The sequence below is a fragment of the Gouania willdenowi genome, chromosome 3, assembly GCF_900634775.1.
Source record: "Gouania willdenowi chromosome 3, fGouWil2.1, whole genome shotgun sequence".
Taxonomy (NCBI): Eukaryota; Metazoa; Chordata; class Actinopteri; order Blenniiformes; family Gobiesocidae; genus Gouania; species Gouania willdenowi.
Genome location: NC_041046.1, coordinates 45,909,790 through 45,928,528, shown reverse-complemented (window position 1 = coordinate 45,928,528; position 18,739 = coordinate 45,909,790). Strand labels below are relative to the sequence as shown.

The 18,739-nt window shown below is 37.4% G+C and overlaps 1 protein-coding gene across 1 annotated transcript; it reads right to left on the bottom strand.

Annotated features, from left to right (window-relative positions):
- Nucleotides 1–20: 20 nt before the first annotated feature.
- On the bottom strand, nucleotides 21–18,661 carry atp6v0d1 (ATPase H+ transporting V0 subunit d1). The gene is made up of 8 exons (XM_028442068.1): nucleotides 18,434–18,661; nucleotides 9,211–9,382; nucleotides 8,854–9,032; nucleotides 8,695–8,774; nucleotides 3,735–3,812; nucleotides 3,433–3,609; nucleotides 3,260–3,337; nucleotides 21–427 (listed from the first exon to the last, which is right to left on the bottom strand). Exons 1-8 carry the CDS (start codon nucleotides 18,558–18,560, stop codon nucleotides 266–268), a joined length of 1,053 nt encoding a protein of 350 aa, XP_028297869.1. The 5' UTR covers nucleotides 18,561–18,661; the 3' UTR covers nucleotides 21–265.
- Nucleotides 18,662–18,739: the final 78 nt, after the last annotated feature.

Below are 18,739 nucleotides of genomic sequence, written 5' to 3'. Positions count from 1 at the left end.
CATCAATCAGACACAGGGAGCAGCTGCTGATGAAGCTTTATTTGGTCACATTTACAAACACAGGAAGGATTTTTACAGCAATAATCATCTTTAAATATTTATCAGTTCATTTCAACAACTTTACACACTATACACACACAAGCACACACATATGCTGATCCACCAGCTCATTAAGTATTAGCTTCTATATTTATTATTTTTTATGGTGGAAATGTTGGTTGGTCAGAAAGGAGGAGTGTAGGAGAGGCGGGGTCAGGGGGCGGGATCAGAAGATGGGGATGTAGTTGTCAATCTTGGCTCGGTGCCTCTGAGCGATACACTCAGCGATCCACACGATGTTCCTGCATTCCTGCTCACGCAGCTTCACGTACGCATAGAACACGCCAAAGTGGAACTGGTTCAAGAACGCTAGCTTATTCAGCTTCACCTGCACACAGGAAGTACACTTTACACACAGGAAGTACACTTTACACACAGGAAGTACACTTTACACACAGGAAGTACACTTTACACACAGGAAGCTCCTATGTCAAACCAGAAGTGATGGACTATGATACCAGGACAGATGTTCAGCTGTGGTTCTCCTAGAGCAGTGGTCTGCAACCTGTGGTTCTGGGGCCTAATGTGGCCCTTTGACTCTTATACAATGGCTCCCTGTAGCTTTAAAAAAAAACTATTAAAAGTTATTTTTTACAGAGTCTATTAATGATTAATGACAAATATAATCATGATATAATAATTTATTAACCTAAAATAAATCAGGTTGTACAATGACTCAGCACATTCCTACAACATCTACAGACCATCAACTTTCCTCCACCTGTGACTAACCTTAAGTTTTAAATCCCTGGTAAGAAACTAAACCAACAAAAACACTATTTCTGGAAGAAAATACAGATTTTAATTGTGTGGGAACAGATTCATTTAACCACCAATGTACAGGTTAAATATGTATGTTTTATGTGTGGCAAGAAATGAGTAATTAGCATGTGTTGATCACATGATCATGTGTTATTATATTCATGTTACTTTTTGTAGACTTTCATATACATTAACTATAAAAATCTTCTTTATAAACATTGTGTTCATGTAAACTGTGATGTGTAAGAATTTGAAGATGAAGATACTGTTTTATTTATTAATGTTATCTATTTTATTTTAAACTGTTTTTAAGTTTCCATTTACATGATCAATTAAAACCAATCAAACATTAATCTATATAATTGTAACTGTATATAATGTAATCCACTGTATTGTCTTCATAGAGAAGGTATTTATGGCTCCAGGAGGACTTTAATCCAGGTGAGATGAGGTTCAATGGTTCCTTGTAGAGTAAAGGTTACAGACCCCTGACCAGGGGAAGAGGGTTAGGAGACCCCACTATCAGAGCTGGACCCTCTCAATTTAATTCATGGTGAATCAATGCAGATGATAAGTTGGTTATGTTACTGTTAAATTAATTCATGTACAGCATTTATGTAAAATAATAAAACAGAATAAATGTAACCTGTTGTTATGATTTAATGTTATTTAATAAAAATTGTTACGTTTTCTTTTAAAATAATATAAAATAAATGACCTGTTATTTCAGCCACTGTTTGTTGCAGAAAAAATTAATATTGACACTAAAACATTTAGTAAATATATCTCAACTCATTGTAAATCTTTACTTCATACAAAACTACAGTACACCAGTTCAGTCAACTATTCATTAACATGTGTAGCTATGCTGTAGACTACCCCCACCCCTCCTTAAAAAAAAAAGAAAACAAAGGTGCAACCAGCTGAGACAGTACGTGTAGAGCCCTGATAAGTACACGTTACACAGTGTGTTACTGTCTGTGTGAGTGTGTGTGTGTGTATCACTCTGTGTGTGTGTGTGTGTGTATCACTGTGTGTGTGTGTGTGTGTATCACTGTGTGTGTGTATCACTGTGTGTGTATCACTGTGTGTGTGTGTGTGTGTGTGTGTGTATTTGTGTATCAGTGTGTGTGTGTGTGTGTGTATCTGTGTGTTTGTGTATCAGTGTGTGTATCACTGTGTGTGTGTATCACTGTGTGTGTGTGTGTGTGTGTGTGTGTGTGTGTGTGTGTGTATCACTGTGTGTGTGTGTGTGTGTGTGTGTATCACTGTGTGTGTGTGTGTGTGTATCACTGTGTGTGTATCACTGTGTGTGTGTGTGTGTGTGTGTGTGAGTGTGTGTATCACTGTGTGTGTGTGTGTGTGTGTGTGTATCACTGTGTGTGTGTGTGTGTATCACTGTGTGTGTGTGTGTGTGTGTGTGTGTGTGTGTGTGTGTGTGTATCACTGTGTGTGTGTGTGTGTGTGTGTGTGTATCACTGTGTGTGTGTGTATCACTTTGTGTGTGTGTGTATCACTGTGTGTGTGTGTGTGTATCACTGTGTGTGTGTGTGTATCACTTTGTGTGTGTGTGTATCACTATGTGTGTGTGTGTGTGTATCACTGTGTGTGTGTGTGTATCACTGTGTGTGTGTGTGTATCACTGTGTGTGTGTGTGTGTGTGTGTGTGTGTGTGTGTGTATCACTGTGTGTGTGTGTATCACTGTGTGTGTGTGTGTGTGTATCACTGTGTGTGTGTGTGTGTGTGTGTGTGTATCACTGTGTGTGTGTGTGTGTGTGTGTGAGTGTGTGTATCACTGTGTGTATCACTGTGTGTGTGTGTGTGTGTGTGTATCACTGTGTGTGTGTGTGTGTGTGTGTATCACTGTGTGTGTGTGTGTGTGTATCACTGTGTGTGTGTATCACTGTGTGTGTATCACTGTGTGTGTGTGTGTGTGTGTGTATCACTGTGTGTGTGTGTGTATCACTTTGTGTGTGTGTGTATCACTGTGTGTGTGTGTGTGTGTGTGTGTGTGTGTGTGTGTATCACTGTGTGTGTGTGTGTATCACTTTGTGTGTGTGTGTATCACTATGTGTGTGTGTGTATCACTGTGTGTGTGTGTGTGTATCACTTTGTGTGTGTGTATCACCGTGTGTGTGTGTGTGTGTGTGTATCACTGTGTGTGTGTGTGTATCACTTTGTGTGTGTGTGTATCACTGTGTGTGTGTGTGTATCACTTTGTGTGTATCACTGTGTGTGTGTGTGTATCACTGTGTGTGTGTGTGTATCACTGTGTGTGTGTGTGTGTATCACTTTGTGTGTGTGTGTATCACTGTGTGTGTGTGTGTGTGTGTGTGTGTGTGTGTGTGTGTGTGTGTGTGTGTGTGTGTGTGTGTGTGTGTATCACTGTGTGTGTACCTCATATTCAAAGAATCGATCCTCCAGTGTTTTATCTCCAGGGTTACTTCCTGCTCCTTCAAACAGCAGCTTGTACTCCTACACACACACACACACACACACACACACACACACACATCATGTGACAGTGAAGATGCTGTTGATGGTGATGATGGTGAGGTCATGTGACTCACAGGGTAGTAGTCAGCTACAGCTTTGACCTGTTCGTAGTCGTCTGCTAGCGCTAGCTGAGCGAGGCCCTCAGGGTGCAGCTGACCACAGTGTGGAAACAGTTTAGCTCTGTCCTCCTTAGAAAGCTCAGTACCAAACGAGTTGATGGTGATAATGAAGGCTCGCCTGTCTGCTTCAAACTGGACACACACACACACACACAGTGATACACACACACACACAGTGATACACACACACACACAGTGATGCACGCACGCACGCGCACACGCACACGCACACACCCACGCACACAGTGACCTCTAACCTCCAGAATAGGACACATGATGTCAGCAGTGGTCCCTCCCAGGGTGGAGCAGAACTTGTAGAAAGACTCCAGGTACGCCTGAGGAGAGACACTTAGTTAGTTACTCACTCAGTTTCTTAGTTACTCGGTTAGTTAGTTACTCACTCAGTTAGTTACTCACTCAGTTAGTTAGTTACTCAGTTAGTTACTCACTCAGTTAGTTAGTTACTCACTCAGTTAGTTAGTTACTCACTCAGTTAGTTACTCACTCAGTTAGTTACTCACTCAGTTAGTTAGTTACTCAGTTAGTTACTCACTCAGTTAGTTAGTTACTCACTCAGTTAGTTACTCACTCAGTTAGTTACTCACTCAGTTAGTTACTCACTCAGTTAGTTAGTTACTCACTCAGTTAGTTAGTTACTCACTCAGTTAGTTACTCACTCAGTTAGTTAGTTACTCAGTTAGTTACTCACTCAGTTAGTTACTCACTCAGTTAGTTACTCACTCAGTTAGTTAGTTACTCACTCAGTTAGTTAGTTACTCACTCAGTTAGTTAGTTACTCACTCAGTTAGTTAGTTACTCACTCAGTTAGTTAGTTAGTTACTCAGTTAGTTACTCACTCAGCTAGTTACTCACTCAGCTAGTTAGTTACTCAGTTAGTTACTCACTCAGTTAGTTACTCACTCAGTTAGTTAGTTACTCAGTTAGTTACTCACTCAGTTAGTTAGTTACTCACTCAGTTAGTTAGTTACTCAGTTAGTTAGTTAGTTACTCAGTTAGTTACTCACTCAGTTAGTTACTCACTCAGTTAGTTAGTTACTCAGTTAGTTACTCACTCAGTTAGTTAGTTACTCACTCAGTTAGTTACTCACTCACTTAGTTACTCACTCAGTTAGTTAGTTACTCACTCAGTTAGTTAGTTACTCAGTTAGTTAGTTAGTTACTCAGTTAGTTACTCACTCAGCTAGTTAGTTACTCAGTTAGTTACTCACTCAGTTAGTTAGTTACTCACTCAGCTAGTTAGTTACTCAGCTAGTTAGTTACTCAGTTAGTTACTCACTCAGTTAGTTAGTTACTCACTCAGTTAGTTAGTTACTCACTCAGTTAGTTAGTTACTCAGTTAGTTAGTTACTTAGTTAGTTACTCACTCAGTTAGTTACTCAGTTAGTTAGTTACTCAGTTAGTTAGTTACTCAGTTAGTTAGTTAGTTACTCACTCAGTTAGTTAGTTACTCAGTTAGTTAGTTACTCAGTTAGTTACTCACTCAGTTAGTTAGTTACTCAGTTAGTTAGTTACTTAGTTAGTTACTCACTCAGTTAGTTAGTTACTTAGTTAGTTACTCACTCAGTTAGTTAGTTACTTAGTTAGTTAGTCACTCACTCAGTTAGTTACTCACTCTGTTAGTTATTCACTTAGTTATTCACTCAGTTAGTTAGTTACTCAGTTAGTTACTCAGTTAGTTAGTTACTCAGTTAGTTAGTTACTCACTCAGTTAGTTAGTTACTTAGTTAGTTACTCACTCAGTTAGTTACTCACTCAGTTAGTTACTCACTCAGTTAGTTACTCAGTTAGTTACTCACTCAGTTAGTTACTTAGTTAGTTAGTTAGTCACTCAGTTAGTTAGTTACTCACTCAGTTAGTTACTCACTCAGTTAGTTACTCACTCAGTTAGTTAGTTACTTAGTTAGTTACTCAGTTAGTTACTCAGTTAGTTACTCAGTTAGTTACTCAGTTAGTTACTCAGTTAGTTACTCAGTTAGTTACTCACTCAGTTAGTTACTCACTCAGTTAGTTACTCACTCAGTTAGTTACTCACTCAGTTAGTTACTCACTCAGTTAGTTACTCACTCAGTTAGTTACTCACTCAGTTAGTTACTCACTCAGTTAGTTAGTTACTCACTCAGTTAGTTAGTTACTCACTCAGTTAGTTACTCACTCAGTTAGTTACTCACTCAGTTAGTTACTCACTCAGTTAGTTACTCAGTTAGTTAGTTACTCAGTTAGTTACTCACTCAGTTAGTTACTCACTCAGTTAGTTAGTCACTCACTCAGTTAGTTACTCACTCAGTTAGTTACTCACTCAGTTAGTTACTCACTCAGTTAGTTACTCACTCAGTTAGTTACTCACTCAGTTAGTTACTCACTCAGTTAGTTAGTCACTCAGTTAGTTAGTCACTCAGTTAGTTACTCACCCAGTTAGTTAGTTACTCACTCAGTTAGTTACTCACTCAGTTAGTTACTCACTCAGTTAGTTACTCACTCAGTTAGTTACTCACTCAGTTAGTTACTCACTCAGTTAGTTACTCACTCAGTTAGTTACTCACTCAGTTAGTTACTCACTCAGTTAGTTACTCACTCAGTTAGTTACTCACTCAGTTAGTTACTCAGTTAGTTAGTTACTCAGTTAGTTAGTTACTCAGTTAGTTACTCACTCAGTTAGTTACTCACTCAGTTAGTTACTCAGTCAGTTAGTTACTCAGTTAGTTAGTTACTCAGTTAGTTAGTCACTCAGTTAGTTAGTCACTCAGTTAGTTAGTCACTCAGTTAGTTAGTCACTCAGTTAGTTAGTTAGTCACTCAGTTAGTTAGTTACTCACTCAGTTAGTTAGTTACTCACTCAGTTAGTTAGTTACTCACTCAGTTAGTTAGTTACTCACTCAGTTAGTTACTCACTCAGTTAGTTACTCACTCAGTTAGTTACTCACTCAGTTAGTTACTCACTCAGTTAGTTAGTTACTCAGTTAGTTACTCACTCAGTTAGTTAGTTACTCAGTTAGTTAGTTACTCAGTTAGTTAGTTACTCAGTTAGTTAGTTACTCAGTTAGTTAGTTACTCAGTTAGTTAGTTACTCACTCAGTTAGTTAGTTACTCAGTTAGTTAGTTAGTTACTCAGTTAGTAGTTACTCACTCAGTTAGTTAGTTACTCAGTTAGTTAGTTACTCACTCAGTTAGTTACTCACTCAGTTAGTTACTCACTCAGTTAGTTAGTTACTCAGTTAGTTAGTTACTCAGTTAGTTAGTTACTCAGTTAGTTAGTTAATAATGCATTTTCTCATCTGATCCAACAGTGGAAACGTTGGTTTTTTTTCTTAAAGAAATGACATATTTAGGTTTGTTTTAGTAGTAAGCACCGATTTCATTAATAAATAACTGTTAATGTCAACATCAGATCAGTGTACATGTAACAAGAGAACGTGAAACACAGACAGGGGCGTAGTGCACGCTAGAGACCATGGGATGTATTTCTATAATCCATGTGTGAAAGATAATGCTCATCCATGTAGTTATTCCTCTGCTCATCCTCCCTCCACTGTTACAGTTAAAGCTGCAGCAGGAAATGAAGAACGCTGCATGCTAAAAACACCATGTGACCCAACACCACCACCACTTCTATATATATGTCTGAACCCCACCCCTCAGGGTTGGGTCGCATACCCATCCTCTAGTTACAGTAACTAATCAGCTGATGAACACTAACCATGGTGGTGTCACTATGGAGTCTTATTTATACATCCTGCTCTCTCATCCTTTAATGTTATTAATTAAAACACATGTAAACTGACACAAGGGTTCTCAACCTTGGGGCGAGGACCCCGCTTTGGGTCGCAAGACACTGAGAGGGGATCAACAGATGCCTTCAAGAAATTAAGAATATTTTATGAACAATTTGAGCCCATTTTTGCTTATTTTTATCCTTTTTCTGCAACTACACCAAAGTTTCTTTTTGCTCCTTTTAATGTATTTTTGCTACCCTAACCCATCACATTTCAATGACTTTTCTGCACATTTTTTCTACTTTCCAGACATGTTCAGCACTTATAAACCATTTCTACCACTTTTACACCTAATGTCACATATGTTGATCCATTATTGTCACTTTTAACCTCTTTTCACCAGATTTCATGATTATTTTGGCCATTTTAACCACATTCACCATTTATCATGGCCATTATTTACCAGTTTAAACTAATTGTTCCACTATTGACACTTTGAACCCTTTTTACCACTTTTTCTGTCTGTTTTTATCCACTCTGATTTGCAACTTTTAACCCATTTCTGTGGTTTTTAAAATCCCATTTCACCTCATTTTCCACCATTTCTGGTCACTTTGAACCATTTTATTAGTGATTAAAACCATGATTTCCATCTTTAAGATGACTATAATAATAATAATAAACGTTCCTGGATAACAGTGGATATTATTCAGATGAATAAATAAATGTGGTTATCACAGATTCATAGAACAATAGACCATCATTTTACTGACTTTATGGATGGACCCCAAAAATCTCTCCTTTATTCCCCCTTATAGATGGTCCTGTCTCCACATGACTGTTCTTCAATGTTCATGTCTGTGTTTGTTACGGCTGGTGCCTCATTGCCTCTCAGCCCTTCCTCTTCTCTCCTAACACACCTGACTCACATCAGCAATTAGGTGGAGAGGGAGGAGGAGCTTATAAAAGGCTGAGATGACCAGAAGGATGGAGGCACAACAACTGACCATCAGCAGACATGTGGGGAGAGTTCTTCAGCTCCCCACTGGAGGTCTTTGTAAGTTTGTTATTTTAGTTTGGACTGGAGATTAGTCCCGTTTTCATCTTTAGGTAGTTTCAGTCTTTTGTATGTTTTGTAGTTTAGAGGGTGGATGCTGGGATGACGGCCCTGTATAGGGTTGGCCCAGTGTCCTCCCTACTTTTGTTCAGTTTGGTCAGGGTCTCCAGTCCTTTTGAGTTCGTTCTGTAGATACTTTCAGGATTTTGTTAATAAATGCTTTTGATAGACCTTTGATATCTGTGTGGCCTCTTGTTTATGTTGTGGCCCCTCAAGCCTTGACCTCACATCCTAGAGGAGGTTGAAACATTGTTCAACCACCTTCAGCTACAGTGAGGGTCCCCTCTCTCTGGGACCTTTATTTTGGAGGGTCCCTGCTCTCTGGGACCTTTATTTTGAAAAGGCTGAGAACCCTGCGTTGACCTCTGACCTTGTAGAGTGTGTTCCTGATGATCTCTATGTTCATCTCGTCCAGGTCCTGTTCAGAGATGCAGTCCTGAAAGAATGCCGCTGCTCACAGAAAGAGAGAGGGGGAGGAGTCAGAGCCTGCAGGGGGTGCTGCCCCCACCACCACAGACGATGAGCATACCTAGGGGCGTGTCCACCAGGATGGCGTTGTAGAGCTCAGCGGGGGTCTGAGCAATGTTGACGGCCTCCATCTGTTCAAAGCTGCCCAGAGGATGACACTTAGGAACCAGCTCAGAGATGGAGCGCTGGTGGAGGGTCCCCGTGATCAATAGGATCACATTATCAATCATGTAGCTGTACCTGCACACACAGCACAGCACAGGTGGATTTTTGTGTGTGTGTGTGTGTGTGTGTGTGTGTGTGTGTGTGTGTGTGTGTGTGTGTGTGTGTGTGTGTGTGTGTGTGTGTGTGTGTGTGTGTGTGTGTGTGTGTGTGTGTGTGTGTGTGTGTGTGTGTGTGTGTGTGTGTGTGTACTCACGTGATAAAGTCCATGAAGCTGGCCAGAGGCTCGTATGATTGGTTCCTCATGTGACGGAACTCCACCACCATCTTCTCTTTCAGCTTATCGTCAATCACCGACACCGTCAGAGGAGACGCCTCATTGGACAGGAAGCTACCATAGTCAGTGATCTGCATGTGCAGCTTCAGGTCTACACACACACACACACACACAGTGTTGATCATGTGATGTCAGAGGTCATCACAATTGAGTAAATAGTATTCCACCACCAGGTAAATCAAACAGTTATAGTCCGGTAGTAGGGATGTAACGATTCACTCAACTCCCGATACGATTCCATTCACGATACTGGGTTCACGATACAATTCTCTCACGATTTATTTTACAAAATGGGAATGTAGACAAATGACTGAAAAATATTCCTTTTTTTTTTTAGGGGGAAAAATACTGTATTATTTTCCTTTTATTTTTAATTGTCTAAAGAATCCCTCAATAAACTATTCAAAACAATGCAATTTGACTAAAAATAATTCTTGAATGAAATAAATAAAGGAATAATACAAATGAAGAAGCCTATTAATTTAAATTCTGGTTCCATAGTAAACAATGCAAAACTGCATAATAGTTATTTTTCTTTTTAAAAGTGCAACTGAAAACGTATTTTGTGCCTTAACATTTCACTGTATTTACATCAGATATTTGTTTGGACCAGCAGAGGGCGCTGGTAACCCAGTGGTCGGTTGGCATGCAGATATTCTTGCAGTGAAGAAGAGATGCTATGCTAGCAGACAGAGCTAATAGAACAACGTGACTTTTACAGATATTCACGTAATATTACAGATATTCTTTTGGTGCTAAAGGGGTAATGAATCATTTATGAACACGTTTAAGAGTAGAAGGCGGCCAGAAAGAAAGTAGTAGCAGATTCCGCCCGCCGCCAACACTTCTGGATAGCGCCCTCTGCTGTTTAAAAAAAGTACTGCGATTCAATTTTCACAGAATCGATGTGAACCATGATACCAATTAATCGATTTTTAACTGCCTTAGGATTAATTGTTACATCCCTATCCGGTACATGCAACAACTCAGGACCTACTACGTAGCTTCAGATTGCTACACCCAGCGGCCTACGGAGCAGTGGAGCCTCTGACCCGCGGTGTCCGCCAGCGGAGGAAACGTAAACGGTGTGATCAGAAGCAGAAGTGGAAATGCCGAGTGTGGCTAGCAACCAAGGTAAGTCTAAGTATTTAGTTTTCCTCGTCTTTAGCCTCCAAACAGGCTGGATGATAAGAGGGTTCACCCTCACCACCTGCATGTTTGTTCTATAGCAGAATAAACAGAGTAAACTACAAACTATTTGGTTCATTCTGTTTGGTTTAAGACTGAATGAAAACAACAGAATGAAACAGGAGGAGGCGGGGCCACTAGCATGTTTGTTTACAAAGGTTCAAACTGGATTGGAAGTATATAAATACATCTGTGCCTCAATATTTATTATTCATTGTTGAGAAAAACTTGATAAACCATTTTATTTATTGCTTTGGTTGTGTGGTTTAGAGAGACAGTCTGTTTTATTGTTTTTGTTTGTGATATTTATTAAAATGCATTATTTTTTGCTAACAGAGACTGAGTTCATTTTATTTCAACTGTTTGTTTTATTATATAAATATTTAAAAGTTCTTAACATTCCAATTACAATGGTAAAAAAATACTAATGAGAAATACAAGTTGAATGCATTTGAAAGGGTGTACTCGCATTATTACGTTATCATCATATTAGTGGTTAATTTGGTCTAAACAAATCGACATTATTGTTTATTGGCAATATATTGTGGAACAATCATCATCCAGCAAATTCAGTTATCGGCCCAGACCTATGTATGAAGTGAGTCAATCAACCCTGAGTATGTAAACCCTGGGTTATTTTTGTGCACGAGCACGATAAAAAGCATCACCAATGGATCAAAAATTACACAAACTACCATGGCAACCACCCAGGAGAGTGATTTATTCACCCTAATGAGAGTATTTATCATAGACAGCTCCACCTGTACTTACTACGGATGTGAATCTTTGGGTGTTTAACAATTCAATTCCAATTCTTAGGGTCACGATTCAATTCAAAATCGATTCTCGATTCTCGATTCAAAAATTGATACAGTGCATAGTGTGTTAAGGCAAATTCTGGAATCAAAACAATGTAGTTTGTATGAGATAGTTTTAAATAAACTGATTCCAATGATGTAATCACACAAAGACAAACTTAAGACAAAACATAACATTTACTCATGCTAAACAAGTAAAAACTTACTTACTGTACAAGAAATAACATAAATAACATTTCCTAAATAAAAGACAAATTCTTCTAGAAGTTAGTCTCAGAATTGTAGAACTGCTTTGGTCCTGTTTAGTTGTTGTTTCTACTTGTATTGTTTGACTTGCAATAAATTTGTTTTTTTTAAATCAATTTTTTAAGTTTCTGAATCGATTCAGAATTGTGAATGTTCTTATGTGAATCTATTTTTTCCCCACCCCAGTACTAACCCTAAACTTGCAGAGTTAACTGTAGCGGGGGAGGGGCCACTGCCTCAGAATTACAGACAGTGGTGGTCAGTTGTTGTTTTTATTACAATATATACATATAACATATTTACACATTTATTTAAAACATATTAATTATTTAGTCATATACAATTTACATGTTTACATTTTTTTTAAATACTTGGGTTACTTTGACTTTAATCAACAGATTTAAGGATTCAAAAATGTTCAAAGTTTCCACTTTTATCTTATATTCCATATAAAAAGGTCTAATATTAGTCTATTTTCTTTTTAAAGTGACATTTTTGTGACTTTAGTCTCCAATTACATTTATGTATATAATATATTCTCTACAATATAAACAGGTTCACAATATAACTACTTATTTTATAGTTTGTGTTTCCACTGTATCCAGAATAATAATAATAATCTTTCTCAACTAGAACTATTGATTAATTTGTTACATGACTGTTCCACTTTGTTTTATTTAGTTTCACATCTACCTGTAGATCTATGTTTTTCACTCTGATGACAACTTGTTTGTAGTTTTATTTCAGAAAGTTTCACTTTTACAGTTACAGTTGAGGACCTTTGTAATTCAATACTTTAGTTACATTACAGCAACCACATTAAACTGTATCAACTAAGTGAATTAATAAAAATGGCTTTTTAAATGAAAACATTATCCTGTGAAATCTGTGACTTGCACAACTCAAAGAATCAGAATCAAGAATCGTTTAGAACAGGAATCAAAATTGAGAATCAGGATCAGAATCATTAAAACCCAAATGATGCTGAACTCTAATAACGATGTGAGCACATCTGTGGTGTGTGATGTCACTAATATGTAATGTAGTGTCAAGCTCATTAAAGTCTTCAGAAGCAATGTTCAGGTGGGCGGAGCCAGGGAGAAACCCAGGGTTATGGATAATGTTACCATGGTAAAGTCAGAGAAGAACATACCTCGCCTTCTGGAATGAGATACTCAGAGTTTCATCATTTGAGTTTGAACATAACCTGCTTCATGGAACACCCCTCTGGTCATATTAGTGAACGCACCATCAGACCTTGTTAAACTAGGCACTCCTCAATAGTGGTGCAACAGATCAAAAAAGTCACAGTTCAGATCATATCACGGTTTTGAGTCACGGATCATTTTTCAGATCAGCAGAAAAAAAAAGAAAAAGACAAGAAAAATAACTTTGCTCTTCATTTATTGTGTAGAACACTTATCAGGGCTCTACACGTACTGTCTCAGCTGGTTGCACCTTTGTTTTCTTTTTTTTTTTAAGGAGGGGTGGGGGTAGTCTACAGCATAGCTACACATGTTAATGAATAGTTGACTGAACTGGTGTACTGTAGTTTTGTATGAAGTAAAGATTTACAATGAGTTGAGATATATTTACTAAATGTTTTAGTGTCAATATTAATTTTTTCTGCAACAATCAGTGGCTGAAATAACAGGTCATTTATTTTATATTATTTTAAAAGAAAACGTAACAATTTTTATTAAATAACATTAAATCATAACAACAGGTTACATTTATTCTGTTTTATTATTTTACATAAATGCTGTACATGAATTAATTTAACAGTAACATAACCAACTTATCATCTGCATTGATTCACCATGAATTAAATTGAGAGGGTCCAGCTCTGATAGTGGGGTCTCCTAACCCTCTTCCCCTGGTCAGGGGTCTGTAACCTTTACTCTACAAGGAACCATTGAACCTCATCTCACCTGGATTAAAGTCCTCCTGGAGCCATAAATACCTTCTCTATGAAGACAATACAGTGGATTACATTATATACAGTTACAATTATATAGATTAATGTTTGATTGGTTTTAATTGATCATGTAAATGGAAACTTAAAAACAGTTTAAAATAAAATAGATAACATTAATAAATAAAACAGTATCTTCATCTTCAAATTCTTACACATCACAGTTTACATGAACACAATGTTTATAAAGAAGATTTTTATAGTTAATGTATATGAAAGTCTACAAAAAGTAACATGAATATAATAACACATGATCATGTGATCAACACATGCTAATTACTCATTTCTTGCCACACATAAAACATACATATTTAACCTGTACATTGGTGGTTAAATGAATCTGTTCCCACACAATTAAAATCTGTATTTTCTTCCAGAAATAGTGTTTTTGTTGGTTTAGTTTCTTACCAGGGATTTAAAACTTAAGGTTAGTCACAGGTGGAGGAAAGTTGATGGTCTGTAGATGTTGTAGGAATGTGCTGAGTCATTGTACAACCTGATTTATTTTAGGTTAATAAATTATTATATCATGATTATATTTGTCATTAATCATTAATAGACTCTGTAAAAAATAACTTTTAATAGTTTTTTTTAAAGCTATAGGGAGCCATTGTATAAGAGTCAAAGGGCCACATTAGGCCCCAGAACCACAGGTTGCAGACCACTGCTCTAGGAGAACCACAGCTGAACATCTGTCCTGGTATCATAGTCCATCACTTCTGGTCCCTCCATGATGGTTCTGATGAGTGTGTACGCTCTATCGCTGAGCTCAGTACGTTCTACATTTTTACTGCTGCTCTCAATGTGAGCGTGAACTCAGTGATCGACTCGTTATGTCTGACTCTGTTCACGGACCGCGTGCACTCCAAAGGAGCACATTGGTATTTATATTCTGCTCATTCACCGTTACATTACCCGTCTCTTCACCAGCAGCACTGATGTCAAACCAGCCTTTACTTTGAAATCCTCTGTCAACCTATTTACAGTGTTTGTTTATAGACGCTTTTACAGTAGAGAGAGAGAGAGAGAGAGGTGCACTCTGTGGGACGTGATGAAGCGTTCGCATATGCGACCTAATAACACTACGCAGCGTATCTTCATCTCATAGCAGCGATCAAGCTCTATTAACACTCGTAAAGTTCATTCTTCATGTCAGAAAAGATGGCGTTAAAGGTCCGCAGCCCTTCACCGAAGTCTGATGGGAAAAAAATCAAGCAACGTGCAAAAGAATGTCTCCAAACATGGAACACTACGGAGCTAGCTATTGCTAATCAACATGTCCCAACAAACTCTGATCTCAGCATTTTATAGACAACAACACTGGACTTGTTCACTAAGATGTTCAGATAAAACAGAATATGGTTCTAAAGACTTGTGACCCCTGTTGAAGGTTCTGAAGTGGTTTAGCTAAAGATGCTGCGTTCTAAGAACAGCTTGATGAAAGTTATTGCTACCATAACAACCACTTCTTCAAAGCATCAACAAATCAGCACGTTCTGCCTAAAAGCAGCTTTTTACTCACTTTTATTTATTTTTTTTATTTATTCCAAACATGCAAATAGTACAAGGCTTCCTGATTGTTTTTTAACAAATTATCTACACAACATAATATAGAAATGAAGATTTTGAGGAAATGAAAAATAACGAAGCATTAAAAAAATGTAATTAATGACATTAGAAAAGGAGTGAGAAGAAGCATAGCTTGTTAGCTCTCACCCATTTGTCTAAATAATATAGATATATATACATATTAGGGATGGGCAATATGGACTAAAATTCTAAATAAATAAAACAATTCCCAACTTAGTGTAAAAATGTTCCTTACAAACACAAATAAATATTAATACATCAACATTAGACACATTTAAAAAAAAGCTACAATATCTGCTGACTCATAGAGTTTATGGAATACATTAGTACATGTGGATCACTTTATTAGTGTTATTAGTGTATTTAATATATTTATTTCCTCACTTAAAATGAAATTATTTTCTAATAAACACAAATAACTCCATCAGTGTTTTACTGTTGTTGAATCTTGTTTCATTTATCTTCTGAGTTACATAAAGTTATAGTTAATAAATAACTGATTTCCTATAATTAAACCAGATCAAGCTGATGATTTAATAATTCAGTATATTTATGTGTAATAATATCAATAGTTACATTAGTCAAATGGGACCAGCTTTGTCTGTGAACACGTGAAATATCATTAAAAAATATTGCGTTTCACTAATTGGGATGAATTAATAGTGACATTAGTATTTATGCTAATATTTATTTCACACAGGGTGTGACATGTTTAGTTTTTATTCTTCCATAAAAGTGTTAAATCTGACATAAACTAATCTGTGGTTTTATGACAGTAAGTATCTTTTTATTTGGTCTATTTTAGGGGTGGCCAATCCTGGTCCTCAAGAGAAACTATCCATGTTTTAGATGTTTCCCTGTTCCAACACACCTGATGAAATGACCAGGATGATGAGTTCATCATTTGAATCTTTGCTACGGAGCTGCCGTGAACAACGTTCTGCTCCAGAGAATAATAAGCTGACAACAAACAGGGACAGTTTTGTCCCGTGGAACATGGTTTTTATGGTCATTCTTGGCTAAATTGAGGTATAAATGGCCCGTGGCTAATTTCCGACATGGGAATTTATTGTCTAAAACTTGCGGCGATAAATCTCTATCGCCGCACTATCATTATTAAATAATAGGGATGTAACGATTAATCGTAAGGCAGTTAAAAATCGATTCATAGGTATCACGGTTGATATCGATCTTCTGAAAATTGAATCGCAGTACTTTTTTAACCAGCAGGGGCGCTATCCAAAAGTGTAGGCGGCGGGCGGAGTCTGCTAATACTTTCTTTCTGGCTGCCTTCTACTCTTAAATATATTAATAAATGATTCATTACCCCTTTAGCACCGAAAGCATATCTGTAATATTACATGAATATCTGTAAAAGTCACGTTGTTCTATTAGCTCTGTCTGCTAGCATAGCTTCTCTTCTTCACTGCAAGATATCTGCATGCCAACCGACCACTGGGTTACCAGCGCCCTCTGCTGGTCCAAACAAATATCTGATGTAAATCAGTGTAATCACTGTTTTTTTTTTTTAAAGAGCAATTGTTAAGACACAAAATACATTTTCAGTTGCACTCTTAAAAGAAAAAGAACTATTATGCAGTTTTGCATTGTTTATTATAGAACCAGAATTTTAATTAATAGGCTTCTTCTTCATTTGTATTATTCCTTTATTTATTTCATTCAAGATTTATTTTTAGTTAAATTGCATTATTTTGAATAGTTTATCAAGGGATTATTTTGACAATGAAAAATAAAAGGAAAATAATACAGTATTTTCTAGTTTTTATCCCAAAAAAAAAAATTGGTCTACAGTCCCATTTTATAAAATAAATCGTGAGAGAATCGTATCGTGAACCCAGTATCGTGAATCGAATCGTATCGGGAGTTGGGTGAATCGTTACATCCCTATTAAATAAATGATACATGACTCAGCAGGAGTAAAAACACTAATGAAGTTATTTGTGCTTTTGTGCCTTTTTTAGAAAATAATTTCATTTTAAGTGAGGAAATAAATGAATTAAATACAATAACACTAATAAAGTGATCCAACATATTACATAAAATATCAGGTCATGAACTCTATGAGTCAGCAGATATTGTAGCCTTTTTAATGTGTTTAGTGTTGATGTATTAATATTTATTTGTGTTTGTAAGGAACCTGTTAACACTTTATGTTGATAATTGTATTATTTATACTTTTTTATTTACCGTGATGTTTATCGTTATCGTGATAAATACCAGAAATTATCAGGATCATTTTTTTAGTCCATATTGCCCATCCCTACTTCACAATATCACTTCATAGTGCCATAGCCTCCCTCGTCCCTGCTCCTTGCTATTTCCTACTAGCGGAGCCTCGTACCAGCATGTCCACCAGCAGAGGAGACGTAAGCGGTGTGATCAGAAGCAGGAGCGGAGCTAGCAACCAAGCTAATCCTAAGAGAACGCCACTTCCTTCCATCCTGTGTTCTAATGTCTGTTCTCTGGAGAACAAACTGGACCTGAAACTGGATTTAAAAGTCATGAGATGAGGGCGGTGGTGTTTCCATAAACACCAATAACAACTGGTGTAACAACAGTGATCTAGTCTCATGTCACTGCTCTACTGAGGTAGAATACAGATATTATTCTTCATGATCTGCTATAACTTTTGGTAATCTATAAAACTCCACGTTTTTCACGTTCTGATCGATTAGTACAGCCAGAAACATGGCAATAGTTCACCATTTCCTCTCAAAATTCGGCTGCTTATCTCCAAACTGGTGACTTCCGCGTTGATGACGCGCTGTGAAAAACCTCTATACCTCTTTCTAGTCATAATGTCTATGCACCCCCCCCCCTCACCCCCCCGCTTTTGTTTCCTCGTTTTTCGGTTACGGCTAAAATTTTTACTTATATATAATGAAAAACTGAATAACTAATTAACTAAAAGTATAATGACTAAATATGATAAATGAAACAAAACATTCTCGGATGACCTTCCTATTATTGAAACTGTCAGAATTCCATTTCATAAGAAATGACAATATCACACTGATATTAGTGATATATTCTTTAAAAAACATTACTTCTTAAATATAATAGCTGATTCAATCATTAGTTGGTACATAACATTTGGTTTTAGTTTAACAGATGTTAGCCTGAGCTGCTACACATTAGCCTGTCTTTGGGCTAACGTGGTGTAGAAACAGTAACACTGTGATCAATAATCCTGAACTAAGACTAAAACATAAACATAATAAAGTGATGTCAGTTACAAAGCTGTTGTTGGAGTGTTTTACTTCGTCTGTTAGCAGTTAGCCGTTAGCAGTTAGCTAAGACTCACCCTCCAGCGTCTCGCACTGCACCAGGTTTAAATAATCTCCTTGCGATAAAACTCCTGCTTTGAAGCCTCGAACCAGGCCCTCCAGGTAGCCGTGGTCCACGTTAAAGTACAGCTCAGAGAAAGGCATCGTGGAGCGGCAGCAGAGCAGCTAAATGATGGGTTTAATGCACGGAGAGTCTGACGGAGAGCTTAGCCGTTAGCTTAGCATCACCAGACACAGTCACCTGACTGTCACATGGACAGTCACCTGACAGTTACCCCCCCCCCCCCCCCCCCCCTAAAAAATAATACTAATGTTGTGATATA